Raw genomic sequence first — 17,048 nt, forward strand, 5'->3', positions numbered from 1 at the left:
GGCCCTTCTCTGGACCCTCTCCAGGTTATCCACATCCCTCTTGAAGTGTGGCACCCAAAATTGCACGCAGTATTCCAACTGCAGTCTGACCAGCGCCTGATAGAGAGGAAGTATCACCTCCGTGGTTCTGTTTGTCATGCATCTGCTTATGCACGATAAAGTGCCATTAGCTTTTCTGATGACTTCGTCACACTGATGACTCACGTTCACGTTGGGAATCCACTAGGACTCCAAGATCCCTTTCTGCTTCCGTGCCACCAAGCAGGTCATTTCCTAGGCAGTAGGTATGCTGGACATTTTTCCTCCCTAGGTGCAGCACTTTGCATTTCTCCTTGTTGAATTGCATTCTGTTGTTTTCTGCCCATATGTCCAACCTGTCCAGGTCTGCCTGTAGCTGTTCCCTGCCCTCCGGTGTGTCCACTTCTCCCCACAGTTTTGTGTCTGCAAACTTGGACAGAGTACACTTCACTCCCTCGTCCAAGTCGCTGATGAAGACATTGAAGAGTATCGGTCCAAGGACCGAGCCCTGCGGGACCCCACTGCCTACACCCTTCCAGGTTGATACCGACCCATCCACTACGACTCTCTGGGTACGACCCTCTAGCCAATTTGCCACCCACTGGACTGTGTAGTCATCCAAGTCACAGCCTCTTAACTTGTTCACTAGTATGGTGTGGGATACTGTATCGAAGGCCTTCCTCAGTTAGGGTTCCATGGTTAGATATGATAGGTCTGCCAGGGTTCCCTTGTTTGTGGATTTTAGGGAGCATATAAGAAGTCCCCGGGTTAGGTAGTGGGGGGATCAAAGTCTTTAGTTTTTCTTGTAGTCTTGATGGAAATCATTTGATGGTATTGTTGAGTTTTTTGGTGAAAAGGGGAGTAGGATCTTCTTGTACTTCTTTGTAGTAGGTGGTGTCAGAGAGCTGTCTGTTGGCTTCCTTTATGTAATCTTCATGGTTTAGGATGACTATGACTCCTCCTTTATCTGCTGGTTTTATTGCTATTTGGTGGTTACATCTTAGAGATTCTATGGCCTTTTTCTCTGGCAGAGAGAGGTTGTTATGGTGGCATGGTAAAGATGAGATATATGAAAATGCACTGTGAGAAAAATATAAAAATGCAATGTGAGATAGTGAGGATCAAAGGCTACAGGGGATAGTAAGTGAGTTAGGTTAGCACAGGATATATTTACAGTCTTTGCAGTGGGTATTTTAGCAGGGTTTTTTTGTTTTCTTTAGTGTCACTGAGCTTAATTGATATGTAGATGTAGTTTTTACATTTCTCCTACAAAAAGCTACTTCATCTTTCTGGCTTGCTCTGAGCCTTGCCACACCCATGCAACGAGTGTGTAAGGCCTCTGCCAATACTTACAAGGAAAAGAAATGCACAAAATGGGGGGTGCAGACAAGAAGGGGCTTCTGTTATATCTATGTCCAGAAGGGAAATGTACAAAGGTGGCATTCTGCTACACGGTCAATCTAAGTGCTGGACTGTACAGACATTTGGAAGGTTAGATTGGGCAAAAAATGGCTGGTCCAATCAAACTTCAATTCATTTAGAAGGTGAACTATGTAGATTGCTCTAACCCATGCCTGATCTAACTCAAACATGTGTATAGCATGGACAGACCCCTACTTCACCTTGCCCTGCAGACTCGCCATTCTCCCTTCCCCGCCCTCCCCCCCAACCTCACCTGCTAACCCCCTGCAGACCTGCTTACCAGACTTCCCCACTGACCCTGATTTACTTAGATCAGGCTCCTAGCCTAAATCCTGGCAGGCTGTCCAACATCTTGACAGATGAAAGGAGACATAATTAAGTCAGCCAGTCAGTGGTGCTTGGCAATGGTGTGGGAGAAGAGCCTCATACGCAAGTGGCAAACCTTTCCATAGTGGCTACATGTCCACTTGCCAGATGGAAGTTGAAGCACCCTCTGCTTCCTGGGTCACTTGTGGGCCTCAGCCTGGGTTCTCTGATGTCTCTTCACAGTGACTGCATCAGCCTTGACCCAGCTTCTCCAAATTGAGTGGTTGTGAGCAGGGTCCTCCTAGTTGTCAGTGGGAGTGCTGAATTTTTTGAGAACTTGCTTGACCTTTTCACTGTATTGGAGCTTTGGACTTCCTCTGTGTTGTGGGCAGTTCTTGAGTTGGGCATAGAGTACAGTTTTCAGCAGACGATCTTGAGGCATGTGCTTCACATGTCCCAGCCTGTGAGGATCTGGCGTAGTATGCATAGACTCTGGGTCAATTCCCTCAAGGATCTCATTGTTGGTGATCCATTGGTCCCAAGTAACTCCAAGGATTTCTCTGAGGCAGTGAAGGTGAAAACTGTTCAATCTCCACTCCTGCTTGGTATACATGACCCAGCATTCACAGCAATAAAGAAGGGCATTGAGGACAGAAGCCTGATAGACAGACACCTTTGTAATCAGGGTTAGCACCTTGTTGTTTGAGACTGGTGAGGTAAGTTTGCCAAAGGTGACGGAGGCTTTCTTGATTCTCATATGAAGTTCTCTATCAAGGCTAAGTGAGCTGGTAAGAATTGAGCCAAGATCTACATTGTCCAGAGCTTCATTATTGATGTAGATTTTGGGTGGGATGATGGTGTCTTGTGATATGACAACTGTTTTCTTGATAGTGATTACCATGCTGAACTTATTCATTATGATCGGCAATTGATTAGGAGAGTTAGAGATGAATGCAGCATTATCTGTGAAGAGCAGATCCTGAACAGCGAGCTGGATACATGCCTTTTGCTCTGAAATCGTTTGATGTTGAACAAGCTGCTGTCTGTCCTTGATTCAGTTTGTACACCAGATTGATCATTTCCAAAAGCGTACTTGAGAAGGATGGAGAAGATGCCAATGCCGATACGCACCAGCAAACATATGTACACGCAGGACCTGTTCTACAATCATACGTCTTAAAATGAACTGTGCGATTTGTAGATCAGGTCCTGGGAATATGTATATACATTTACAGCACAGCCCTGAGCCTAGAAAGACCGAGCTGATTGCCCCAATTCCAGAGCTGTGCTTTTCCTTCCGTTCCTGCTACCCTCACAGAGCTATCTTTAACTCGGTGACCCCCTTACCCCCAGAAGACGACCCTCCCCACTCCACAGACCTGCCATCCCCCCCCCCCCCCAATCCCACCAATTGCCTGCCCCCCCCACGAACCTGCTAGCTTCTTCAGTCCCACCAAAACCCCTCCCCCATGGACCTGCTAGCCCCCTCCAAGGACTCTCTAGGGTCCCCTAATCCCTGTCGCCCCTTCCTGCATCCTGACGTACCTAGATTGGGCTGACGGCACCACTAAATGTTTGTTCAGTGGACATATAACCTACAGTCATGCATCTTACTTGTAGATTGCACAGTGGTGCAGGAGGGCTGTCTGAAGGGATAAAGAAGACCTAGCTTCAAAATAAATCCCTCTGTACAGATTGCATACTGGCTGCCATAAATTAAAAGATTCCCAGGGAATCTACTTTTGCTATATTGTGATCTACACTGAACAATATGGTCCTGTTGTTTCCACATGCAACTGGCCAAATAATGAAGGATAAACTCTTGAGAAATTTGTCATTTAAGGTCAACTTTCAAAAGTAGGTGCAGTAATAATAGTACAAGTGCATCAAAATCACTAGTGATGACAGTGTATGTAGTGTCATCAAATTTGACTTGATAATGATTTTCATTAATTTTGATTGCTCCTGGATATCTTTGTGCTAGTCGCTTTTGAAACAGATTATAAAATAAACAAGTTAGTTAACCCTGAAGAGGTGGCTGCTGGGAAATTTTGTTACATAGCTTTCAATGTCTAGATGCATCTTACCCAATGGATGCATCACTAAATTAGGTTAGAGGAAAGGACTGTTAGGGCTTTGAGAGGTACTGAACTGAGAATAGGCTGGCAATTTGGATTTCAAGTGTATAATTCAATTTAGAAATCTTCAATTTAGAAATTTAGACCCTGTAAATGTATTTTAAATGTTTGTATTATTAAAAAGAGCAAAACCTAGGTACTTGGTGCATAGAAAGGGTTTCTGTGTATATAGTTAGACAGCAATTCTGTGTTGTATTATGTTTCTACAAACAATGGGAAGACTTTTTCTGACTTTACTGAAAGTTAGTTCTAGACATTTCACAGAATTATTTTAGAAAAGTGTACTATTGGTGTCTTCTCCGTAACGTAGTTTGTATTATTATTAAGCAAATTTTTCTGACAAAATTGAGACTAAATAATTTTTAAAAAGAAAGATAAAACTAAATCTTGCACACAAATGCAGTTATAACAACTCTGTTTTTTTCTCTTAAAACAAAACCAAAAACAATTCATCGGTTTTTTAACACTAGCTGTCATCAAACAGCAGAATCTAGGTTTTAATTAAATATAGCTTTTTTCCCATTAATTAAAATGAGAAAGTGCTGTTTCCTTGTTTCAACACATCAAAGATAATGACACACACTGAGTGAAATTGTTAAAATTCTTAAGTGTTTTTAATGGGAAAGATATTTTTTTGCATAGAAATGATTTTTCATGATTGAAAATAAAAATTTCAATAGTTACGACAGTTAATAGTTGGGACTCTAGTGCACCTTTAACCAGGGTACTGGACCTCTATAAATTAAATTATTAATATGCATCATTTTTTTTCTTATTGAGAACTTTTGGGAAACGTTAAATGAATTTGTGATTGATAGTAGGGCACAAAGTTTAAAGCACCTGTTTTTAAAAAAATTGCCTGCTTAACCTTGTGCAGTACTATAACATGGCACTTAAGAATTGGAAACACACAGCAGTAAGAAGTGCTACCAAAATAGCTGTATTTACTAACTCAACTTGACTGAGCTATAAGAGAAAGCATTTGAAACGCCCAATATACTTCTTGAGAATGAATTTACAGTAGCACTTTATTTTAGTAGGATTTGTAATCAATTACATAATAATGTAGAGTTTGCCTATACTTCTTGACACATGGCAGCCTAAAAGCTACCTGTAAATATTTAATAAGCCCATCCTTCCAGTGCTTACTGAAAAGTAAAATCCCAGTGATGTGTAACAATGATGAGGGAGGGAATCAAAGAATAAATAATATTGGAAGTGCTGTCTTCAGTTGTTTGTCATTTGTTTAGTTTCCAAGCGTTTGGTCTACTATTTGGCTCCTGTGTCGCATGTTAGAAGAAGGTTGATTATATTAAAATATGTTTTTAAAGAAAGTTTACAATTATACCCTTGGATGTGGGGTATATTAGCCTCAAAAATAAACCCCTCTGTACAGATCATATAATAATCCCATTATTAAGAGGTTCCCAAAATTTGGAATTATTTTCAGGATTGCAGTCAGATTTACCCATTTGCTTACTATACTGGCTCTCAGCGGGGTTTTGCATCAAATATCAGATCTCTGTTCTTACCTTTAAAATAATTAATAGTCTGCACCTGGGATACCTTAAACATAGTAACAAAAGTTGGATATCCTTCTTCCATTGGCTTATTGGAAATATTTGCATCCTGTGGAAAGCTTATCTGTGGAGGAAATGGAGATTTCCCTGAAACTTGCTTAGGACTGGAATAATCTTCTCCAGTATGAATATCTAACTACCACCTCAGCTTCATCAGATTTGTTTTTTGAGCAACTTCAACTTCAATCTTCAATCCCACTTTAACTAATGATAACAAACACACAGCAAAGCATTTTCAGAACTGGATTGTTTTAAAAATATCCTTACAATCATTGACTTGTACAGAGTTGTGGAGAAATAAGACAACCAGATGTGGCAAATGCTATGGGTTGGTTTTCATTTTTAAATTAACTGCTGAAATTTGGTTGTAATAATGAAAGACTTCTGTTTTTTTCTAGTTCACTTCTACATAAAAGAAGATAAGCTAGTGATGGAATAGCCTGGGAGCTAAACATTTGAGTCTTTTATTGATATTTTTTTTTATTTTGAAATGCGTTGGCATGAAAGAAAACAACTGTGTTTTAATTTTCACTGTTCCTGGGCTTTGTTGTACTTCCCTTGGAGGAGCTTGGCATCTGCTTTGGGAAGCCAGTATTACAAGTCAAAACTTCCTGGGTGAGACACTACGTTCGGGGACTAGGAAGGTGTTATATACCAAAATCATCAACGACAAATGACAGTTCTTGTTAATACATATTTTAATGAATTAGTAAGTGGAAATGCCAACTGTTAAATATCTGAAAGTAAAGTTAAGGTGCAATTTTTCAAAAGTGTATTTCTCACCCAGGGTTCACTTCGGCATGAATGGTTCCATGCATATTAATCCTGTTGCAAGCAAAGAGAAGAATGAACTATCACCAGTCCTGGAAATACAGCTTACTGATGATTTGATTTGTTTTTTTGATGCTACAGTAGAGATTAGGTAAAGTAAAATATTTCTTTCATATTCAGTTCACCATATGCTTAATATACAATTTCTTTAGAAGAGAATATTGAAGATAATAGCTTGCATTATACAGTGGCTTTCATATGAAATGCTTTGACATTGTTATAAACAGTGATTAATTTAACTACCTAAATATCTGAGTTGTGTAGGCCAGTATAATTTTCCCTATTTCATGCACAATGAGGTAAATAAAGTGTCTTTTTGAAAGTTCTGAAAAACGTGTTTTTCAACCTTTTAGAGCCACATTGATAGCCCTGCACCTTAGGCTCATGGCACTCCTCAGAAAATGCCAGCTATTAGTTTTCACTTGTTTCTTGACTATGGAAAAATAATAGAATAATTCTTCTGTTGTCAAGAACTCAGATCACAACAGAGCAGAACGTCTTTAAACACTGTGGTTTAATTATCTTCAATCTCTAAATTTACGTTGTGAATCATGTTTATACACATAATAGTGCTAACATTGTGTGCTACCTCACAGCACCCTTGAAAGAATCTCAAGGCACCCGAGGTGCCTCAGCACCATGGTTGAGAATCACTACTATAGAGAGTTTAGTGGCAGGTTAGGTTTTAAACCCATTATATTGGTTTCTGCCATCTACTCTAGCTACTGAACATAGTCCTTCTTTCATTTGCCCTTAAGGTCAGAAAACCTGCAGTCGCCTAAGAAGGTGGCCTGTTTCTTTGACACCGTTCAAAGGACAGGATCTGGCTCTAATAATTACTTGTTTGTTCCATCCCCAGTATTTATATATGGCTATTTTTATTAGAATTACATGATTTGTTATTTCCCAAAAATGTATTTTACATATTTCTAGTCATTGGCACTATGGAAAAATAAGATCATTGCAAGACTTGTTCACTTTGAGCCTTAAGATGAAAGGGGCTGTATAAATACAAAGTTGCTTTTTCTATATATATATGCATTTCATATTATTTGTAAACAATACATGAAAATATTTCTTAGACCTCCTACCATGGTTTTTGAATGTTTCCTGTAATTTATAGTTGCATTTAATTTGAGCATTGGTTAACATTTATCAGAATAAGGTTTTGTCATCTTTAGCATTCACAGTGCAATGTGGTTCAACAGTCCTTTACTATGATGAGCTTTTTTAACTGTTAAGCTAATACCGAATGTACTAATTAGTATTATAAGAGAACAGATAGTTCCTTTTAGTGAAATACATTAGCACTTGTCCTTTTTTGAAAAATGAAAATAGAATTTTTCATTTCAAAGCCTGAGGAATATTTGTCATTTTACGTAGCTATACATAAACACTTGAATTGTGAAACAGTGGTGGCAACTGGATGGACATGCAGCTCTGGTTTAGGTCAGGAATAAAGCAAATCTGATGATATCTTTGTGTCCTCAGACACTAAAGACACCAAACTAACAGCCTGATAATGAAATAAATTGCACTGTGAAAGTTGTGCTTCGTACTAGAGCTGCATTAAAGTAGATTTCCCAGTTCTGTTATCCAATATGATATAGATATGGCTTCTATTGATTAAGTAATTCACAGTCTCTATTGTACTTGTCTTTGTATGTTCCATCTCTATAGAATACCTCTGTTTATTAGAGGAGAAACTGAGATCCAAGAGCAGAAATTATTTGCCCAAGGTCACACAGGAAGTTAGCGCATGAAATTGAACCCAGGTTCCAGGCAGGTGCCATGACCAATGGATCATGTTAATTATGACTGACACTGTGTAGCAGATGCCCAGTTTTGGAAATGGTATTTAAATGCAGAGCCCTGGAAATTATTCTTACAGTTGTTCTGAACAAAGCTGTAGTACACCTGTCCTGGTACTAGCCTGTTCCATTTGTGTCAGTTAGAACTGTCATACATTTTTTGAAAGGAAAATGATTGTGTCTGCCATGGCTTTTGGATCTCTTTGTAGCATATTATAACAATTTTAATTGCTTGTTTGAAAATCATGCATGTGGTTAAATTGTTGCCCTCTTTGTGAAAGTTAGAGGATTTTTGTCTGTCTTTCAGGAATGCAGTTGAAAGTGAGCAGAAAGTAAGAATGATGGAAAGCCTGGATGTATGCTCTCCAAAATTTAGTTTCATAAGAGCAGAAAGTGAGATTAAGCAGCAGAAAGTCCGCATGTTATGTGATGTGTTATTGGATCAAGCAGTGTTACCTGGTGTGGGAAATATCATAAAAAATGAAGCTCTCTTTGACAGTGGTCTCCATCCAGCTATTAAAGTAGGTGAAATATTTCAAGGAATGTTCTGTAATTCTCTTTTTGCAGGGAACATAAACGCAAACAATGTTTCATTTTTTGTGGGGAGGAAAGTTGTTTTCGTCTGAATAATTCTCTCTCTTCCTTCTTTAGTTTTCCCTGTCCTCAGTTCTTTAGACCCTCCTGACCCCTACCAGTTGTGCTTGCTCATCCTCCTCCATGGGAGCTAGTAGGGCACTCTGGAGCCTGTTGGCACTGTTTATGTATTGGTTGGTAGAATTACTACTGGACTAAGTAAGGGTTGTGCTTGCTACATCTGCAACTCAGATGCCTTCTTAACCAAGAATTAATTTAATTTTGAGATACTGACCTTCTGTTTTGCACTGTTATTCAACCATGAAATCGCCAAGCCAAGCAATTATAAAGCAAATTAAATGACAGGTAACGACAGGCACATTTTCCTTCCTATGGACAAAATATGTCTTTGTTTTAGCTACTTTAAATTTCACTTTGCCTTCTTATATTCAATTACTTTTGTTCCTCACACTTTTGTTGGCTATATTTTTTCCCTTGTTTTATATATGCCAGACCTCTTCTGATATGAGGATCCAAACATGGCGGGGAATTCTCTGTCTTTCAGAAGGAATCTGCTTTAATAATCCCTAAACAATCTTAGATCTCATGGATTCTTAAGTAAGACAAGGTTGGTCAGAGAGAGAGAGAGAGAGAGAGAGAGAGAGAGAGAGAGAGAATTCCAGGTCAACTGAATAAAAATCTTTCTAGCTTTTAACTATATGAAAACTAAATCAAAATACAGTACAAAATTAATGGGGACGCATTTCGGATTTGAGGGATAGCTGATTTCAGCCTGACCCTAACCTTGTAGGTTAGACTGTAAGCCTTTGCTTTAATGCTTACTGTCCACTCCTATACTGGGTGTAATTAACCCTCCCTCCGCAGTCCCATTTTTTTTTACCACTGTTTCAGCCAAACTGGCTTAGTCTGCTACTGAGTTTTGATTCAGGATGCACTCAAAAAGCCTGCAATGTCTACCTGCAATGCCCTCAACTCTGGCAGAAGTTACTCTGCTTCTTCCAAGTGGAATAAGGCTTCTGGCATTACCCAGCAAGACTGTTACAGAGACTCCTACATCATGAGTCAGCTGCTACAGTTCATTCTGTCACCTTCCTCAGATACATTTGGTAGCCTGGTAGCACAGTTGCTGCAATGTAGCTGCATATGGATGTGCACATGCTTTGGAGGCAGACAGCAGCTGCTGCCAGAGCTTTTGGCAGCAGACGCAGGTGAGTATAGGTGTAACCACAGGTTATAATCAGCGTTAGTTGTACTTTGCTGTGACTTCTGCAGCCAGACTCAGTTTTGTCACTTTTTATCAATGTTCGTTCAGCAGGCTTAATAAAAATTATGCCTAAACACCATTCCAGCTGCCAGAGGCTTGTCTGCACTTTGCTTCCCACTAATTTTAACTTTGGTTTAACTGAATTGGTGGTGAATTATTTGGGGTAAGTGTCCCCTTCATAGAAACAGCTCTAAAGTGCAGATGGTTCTTTCTCTTCTGCAGGTGTTTTGTTCACTCTGTCTACCTTTCTCACAATCTCAGCCCTGCAACTTCAACAAAACAACTTTCCATCTGATAATGAAAGTTAGGTTCATATGTTAAAACCCTTTGCCCTTCAACTTTCTCCCCCCTAAATTACAGGGTAAACAAAAATGTCTTGTGTGTCCTATGGGTTAATAAATCTGGACTCTGGGGGTGCAAAGGAGAAAGTGAATTTCAAAGTTCGGGAACCTAGCAAAAATGCTGCTAGCTACTCTCTTCTGATTAAACTGAGGAGCCTTTAGTTCAAGTGTCTCCATGGAGATGTCACACAGGAGAGGAGCATCGTATCTGATAACAAGGTTCTAAATCATTTAGATCTTTCCAGGTTAACAGCAACATCTTAAAATCTGCTGTGAAACCAAGAGGCAACCAGTGTGGATAACTACCTGAAATAAAACCCACTCTACTCTGCCTCTATTGGGAACTTTTAGGTAAACAGGGAAGCAAAATGCTGAAATATGGTACCTTCCCCCCAAACCCACCCAAAGAATGAGGGAAAGCGGCACAAACTAAGATGCTGTAGAACAGTAAATAATGCAAAAGAAGAGGAAAAATAAGATACAGGACACTGAGCACCTGTCTGAGTTTTCTCTTTGTCTGTGTAAAGTCACTGTTTTAAGTCACTTCACTAAGGTTTCTCAATGTATTAATGTTGCCTTAAGAACTAGGGGGTTGCTGGTTTTCCTCCCAAATAAAGAGCAAACAGCAAGGTTGATGTTGCCTTAAAGTATGCTTCAGTTTTCTCCAAGCGAGTGCCCAGTTACCTTCTCCAAGTGAGCGCCCAGTTAATTCTTCAATAAACCAGTTTTATTGAACATTATAAAGTATTAATTCCAAGCATGTATATAGATATAATCTTAACAGTTTTAGTAATCTTAGCAAGATATAATCTTAGCAAACAGTAATTGTATATTACCAGTATCACACATCTCGAGAGCTGGCCAGACATCCTCAGGGCAGGCTGGTTCCTTGAAGGCAGAGCAGATGTTTTCAGTTCTCAAGCATCGTTGGGGTGGGGGAAGAGGATGCTTCTTCCTTTTGTTCAGGTAGTAATATTTATAGTCCTTTAGTCACGTAATTACCAATTAAGTAACTTTCTGTTTTTCATCCTCAACCTGAATTATGTCTTCACTTTATCACTGTTTTTCCCGTTTCCTGGTACCAGAAGCCATCTGCTCCAGATATGGGTAGAATGCTCCTTAGCAAGCCTTTTATCAGACTCTTGCAGGAAAAACAAGCTACATCAGACCCTTTTTTCTGTAGAAAGCAGGTTACACAATTGCATAACTCTGAATCTACTCTTAACTTACTTATGTCAAGGCTACTTTAAGCCTTGCAGACCCAAGGGAAAATTTCAGTCCTGTCAAGCATCAATAGGCTAGACTGGCTCCGCATTAACATTGTAGAAATTTACTATATCAAAGTATTGCGTTATTCGCAGGTTTGTCAGCTGACAGATGAACAGATACACCACCTGGTGAAAATGACCCGTGATTTTACTCTTCTTTTTTATAAGGTAAGGACAAGAATTTCTAAGAGAGCAGCCTCTGAACCTTTCCACCAAAATATATAATCCATATATAGCCGTCTAGTGGAAATGGTAAAAAACAGAAATGCTGTAAGACAGTGTGTTAGAAGTGGGAATGAAGTTTGGTTTATACACTATTAAACCCACCATTTATTAGAAAGTAAATAAGGGGTGAAAGTCTGCAAGCAATTGTATCTATCCTTTTTTATCTATAACATTGTTGAACAGCAAGTGCCTGGATTTTTAAATAGCTTTTGACATTTCACAACTAGTACCCTGCAAGACCATGTCCATGTGTATGCATATAATCAAATACTTTCAAAATAATAGGCTAAAGTTGGAGTATTAGGTTCATAGAGGCTACATGGGAAATAACCCTGGTGAGAAACTAGTTGACATCCCCAACTGATGGGTGGAGGGATGGTTTGGGGATTCTTATCAGGGGATTCTGCTGGAGGGGCTGCTCTTTCTTCTTGTTTAGTCTGTAGTTCATAGGTGTTTGATAAACTTGAAACTAGCCATTTGGCTGATGAAAGTTGTTTGGAAGGTGCTTCTTCTTTTTCTGCCCAACCCTATAGCATCAGTAGTTGTCCTGTTCTTCCCCAAGTAACACTCCAATGCCTGCTGGCACCTGTTGTTGCTCCTTTAACTTTCAAAAAAGTTGGGATACAGTTGACCCAATTTTTGTCTCTTTTACATCCCTGTACAGGGATATGAACTACAGCACTGAAATGATCTAATATCAAGTATATTTTTACTGGGTTAGTACCCGTTAAAGATACAAGGACTAAGGATCAGGTCCTGTTCCACTCTGCTCAAGTCCCTGGAAAACCATTAATGCCAAAGGGAATGGGTCCTCTTTGTTCTTATTGCTTTTTGTGACTTAGTCTTAAGGCTAAAATAGAAATAAGTAGATATATTAACTTCTTTCCTGGAACTTGAACATGGTGAAATAGGACCATGCTTTCTTGCTAATAGGTGGGATAAGTTGAAGCCTCAAGTGTCTCTGGATAGTTGCATAGTTTCCCAAAGATGGTCCTGAATCATGTTTTGAAAGTTAGTGTCACAACTAAGAGTTGGAGTCGTAACTTTTTAATGGAGGGCTTCCACTTTGCAAGAATAGATCATATTAATCCCTTTATTCAGTAGTGTTACTGAGGGGGTTGATACTGGCAGCAGCCCCAGGTGCCACTTATGATGTGGGAGGGTGCAAAAATATCTGCCACTACAGTGGCCGCTGGTTGCTGCAATGGTTACAACGACAGCCAGTGATACCCCGTGCGTCCCTGCTGCCCTAAGCATGGCCATGGTTGCGTGCATGCATGCATGTGTGTGCTGAATTTAATGCTCTTGGTGTTTGCTAGGCATGCTCAAAGCATACATATCAGATTGGCCCCCTTCAGTGATTTGGGTGCCACTATCTAGTTTCTCGATGCAAATGGGACTTAGGTGGGAGTTGCTTAGCTCCTCAAGGAGGGTGTGGGGAGAAATACTGGTGCCTAGAGAATTTATAGGTGAAAACAGAGGTACCCAGTGAGATTGGTCACCTCCTGGATTAGGGATATTTCTTTGATTTTTTTAGCCCTTAATTCTAAACATAGAGCAGAAAATCAGGAAGAACTCAACGGAGAATGAATAGTTAAGTGTATTAATTTATGAATGAGTCAGAGACAAAGACAATAGCAGTGTGTGACTGTTTTCTGTATTTTTTCTTAACATTTTTATCTGCATAGTTGTTGGTTTATGTGTGTGCACATGTATAAATATTATTTAAAATTGTGAATTTTCATTGAAAGATCAGGAGGACTAGAATCAGATCAAATCTGTACTTCAAAATCTCATTATAAATATGTTCTGTTTTAGTGCCGCAAGACTGGATCTGCACTCTATAAACATTACAAGGTATACAAACGTCCAAACTGTGGCCAGTGCAATGGAAAGATCACTGTTTGCCGTCTAGGAGAGAATAACAGGATGACATACTTCTGTCCTCAGTGTCAGGAGGACAAGCCTCAGCTTGTTGACGTAAAGTATGACATTTGCTTTCAAAACCTTTAAAGTATGGCTTTGCTGAGTGTAGGTGCCAATGTAGAAGTAACGTACTCTTCATACTCAAATAGTTCTGATTCCTTGGTGTATTCAAAAGTGTATGTTTTGCTTCCACTGTGGGTTTTTTCCCTCTTGTTCTGTTAGCAGTTCAGAGAGAGAGAGAGAGGAATTAAATTTCTATTTGCACATCAGAGCTGTTGACTAAATTCCAATCGGCTTCAATTATTAGTTGAATTCCATTTCCAACTGCAGATTCAAACCTTGAACTTTTTTGAACCTTCAACTGTTAACCTGTATAATCTTGTGAATTATACAGCTGCTTTCTCTTAGTCTCCCTTCAGCTGCCCACCTATTTTCCTTCTTGCTCACTAGAAGCATCCTTAAATTAGGTCCCCTTGCTGCAAACAATTAAACCTGTATTTATTTTTACACACCAGTTGCAGTGCTCTCAGTGAGATTACTGATGTGTGTAACAGTATGCACTTTGTAAATCTTCATAGGGTAGGGGGATTAGATTACAAAGTTCTTGGTTTAAGAACTGTCTTCCTACAATGGGGCCCTGATCCTGACCAGACTGCTGGATGCTACTACATCATAAATTGTTAGATGTAATTTATTGGGAATAAAGGAGCTGTCCAGGTATTATTGAGAACAGAATAAGAAGTCTGTGAGGTTTCATATTTTGACCTACAAAATATTATAATTGATGCTGATGGGTGAGAAAGTAATGTGGCAATAAAAACCTTTAAATTCTATATTCCTTACATGTTCATAACAACTATCTAGCCTTACTATAATAGATTTATGTTTGATTTAATTTGGCTTTGCAAAATCAAGAAAAAAACCCAAAACCTGAAAGTGGCTACTAAAGTGACTAGTGACTTCAGGTCTTTCAATTTATAGGTGCCAAACTTGTTAACATGAAGGGCGGTGATTTCTAGAAACACTCTGAGCATGGATTGTCGGAACTCTCTTGCACTTTTTTCATAAAACTGAAAAGAAATGCTTACTGGTTACTTCTGAAAATCCTGGCCTGTGTTCTTATTTAATATGTTATCATTTAATAGTCTTTTCTTAGAATCTTATAGTAGAAAGGGATTTCAGGGATCATATTACCTAAGCCCTTGTATAGTTGAAGGATTTGCTGTTTCCAAGCCAGTGGTTCTCAACTGTTTTGAAGTCTAGGCACCCCTCACTGAGCTCAAGCCACCCTTCCCCAATTTTTTTAATTAAGTGGAAATCAGTTAAAAATCTATATATTACAGTGATTATCTCCTTACAGAAGGGCTGGACATAGGGGATGAGGAATTATCTGCTTATCTCCTTATGCCTGGCTTATCTCCTCACAACTTGCTGCACCCTTCAAAGGATCTGGTGGCACCCCAGGATACTGCAGCATCCAGGCTGAGAATCACTGTTCTAAGCCATCCTATACAGATGTCTACACGGACTCTTCTTCAAAGTCTCTAAAGAAGGAGATTCTATAACTTCCTTAAGCAGCTTGCTATTTTCCTACTGTTCTTATAGTTAAGAAGCTTTTCCTGAGCCTTAATCTAAATTTTTCTTGCTGTTGTTTGGACCCATTGTCCCTGTAGTCTAAACCCAGAGACTGTGCTTGCAGGGTGTTAGGTTGAGTGGCTGATAACCGGGGGTAAGTTCATGTCTTTGGTATTCCTACCATTTGGCACGAAAGAGTATTTGGTACAAGAATGAGAAGGACAGTCATGTATTTATGCAATTTGGCTGCTTGCAGATGTTAAAAACAAACAAACCAACCAACCAGCACTTTACTTTAAACTTGGTGTGCTTCCATGTGGAGCCCATTACACGCCCTGAAAAGGCAGTGCATTAATTGGACCCAGTTCACCCAACATCTGTATAGATCGGGTGCTTTAGTGGGGCTTTTTTGGCATTTTTATCTAATAGCTGATTGGAAGATTGTGGGCTTAACTGTTCAACAGTTCTGTGGGTGGAAAACTGGCTGCATAGTAGGGCCCAGAGAGTTCTCATGAACAGATCTGTGTTGTCCTGGCAAGAAGCAGCCAGGGGTGTCCCCCAGGGGTCCGTGCTTAGACCGGTGCTTTTCAACATCTTTATCAATGATTTGGATGTGGGGGGGTGAAAGCTCGCTGGCCAAGCTTGCAGACGACACCAAGTTGTGGGGGAGCATGGTCATACCAGAAGACAGGCTGCAGATGCAGGTGGACCTGGACAGGCTGGAGAGTTGGGTGAACCGGAACCAGATGAAGTTCAACACTCAGAAGTGTAATGTGCTCCAACTGGGCGCAAACAATTTCCAACATACCTACAGGTTCGGTGGCGAAAATTTGACTTGCACCACAGCTGAAAGGGACCTAGGGGTGTAGTGATCGACCATCGCATGACCATGAGCCAGCAGTGCGATGCTGTGGCCAGCAGGGCAAACAACACGCTGGCATGCATTAACCGTTGCATCTCATGCAGCACTAAGGAAGTGATACTCCCACTGTAGTCTGCACTGGTGAGACCACAGCTGGAGTACTGCATATGGTTCTGGGTGCTGAACTTCAACAAGGATGTGGAAAAACTTGAGAGGGTGCAGAGAAGAGCCACCCGTATGACCAGGGACTTGCAAGACAAGCCATACGAGCACAGGCTGAGGGACTAGGGTCTCTTCAGCCTACAGAAGAGAAGGCTGAGAGGGGACTTGATAGCAGCTTACCATTACATCAGGGGAGTACATCAAGAACTCGGTGAACAGCTGTTCACCAGGGCACCCCTGGGAAAGACCAGGAGCAATGGATACAAACTCCTGGAAGGCTGCTTCAGGCTCAATTCCAGGAAAAACTCCTTCACAGTCAGGGTGTCCAGACTGTGGAATAAACTCCCTCCACTGGTGGTGAGGGCACCTACCCTGGAAATCTTCAAAAGGAGACTGGACAGTCACCTCGCTGGGGTCACTTGACCCCAGTTGTCTCTTCCTGCCTAGTGTAGTGGGACAGAACCTGATGATCTACAAGGTCCCTTCCAGCCCCTAACAGCCTATAAATCGGCTTTAGATAAAAGTGCAAAAAAGCCCTGTTGAAGCTCCTGATCTATACAGATGCTGAAGAGCCAGATTAAAGCAACAGGCTGCTTCTTCCAGTAAAGCATGGGTTATGTTGGTTTTTTTTGTTTTTGTTTTCTAAATATTTGCAAGCAGCCTTTATGTTTGGGCTTTACAGTGAAAAAGAAAAACTTTTGTTTTAAATGAAAGCCTTTGAATGT

At 40.2% G+C, this 17,048-nt stretch overlaps 1 protein-coding gene across 1 annotated transcript in view; it reads left to right on the forward strand.

The window, feature by feature from the left end:
• Positions 1-17,048, forward strand: part of NEIL3 (nei like DNA glycosylase 3) — a 56,639-nt gene that overhangs the window by 21,894 nt on the left and 17,697 nt on the right. The window contains exons 3-6 of the mRNA XM_014522063.2: positions 6,252-6,386; positions 8,414-8,627; positions 11,667-11,741; positions 13,617-13,783. Of these exons, the coding sequence (XP_014377549.1) occupies positions 6,252-6,386; positions 8,414-8,627; positions 11,667-11,741; positions 13,617-13,783 (591 nt within the window). The remainder of the gene's footprint in view (positions 1-6,251; positions 6,387-8,413; positions 8,628-11,666; positions 11,742-13,616; positions 13,784-17,048) is intronic.

Source organism: Alligator sinensis, unplaced genomic scaffold, assembly GCF_000455745.1.
Source record: "Alligator sinensis unplaced genomic scaffold, ASM45574v1 scaffold614_1, whole genome shotgun sequence".
Classification (NCBI taxonomy): Eukaryota; Metazoa; Chordata; order Crocodylia; family Alligatoridae; genus Alligator; species Alligator sinensis.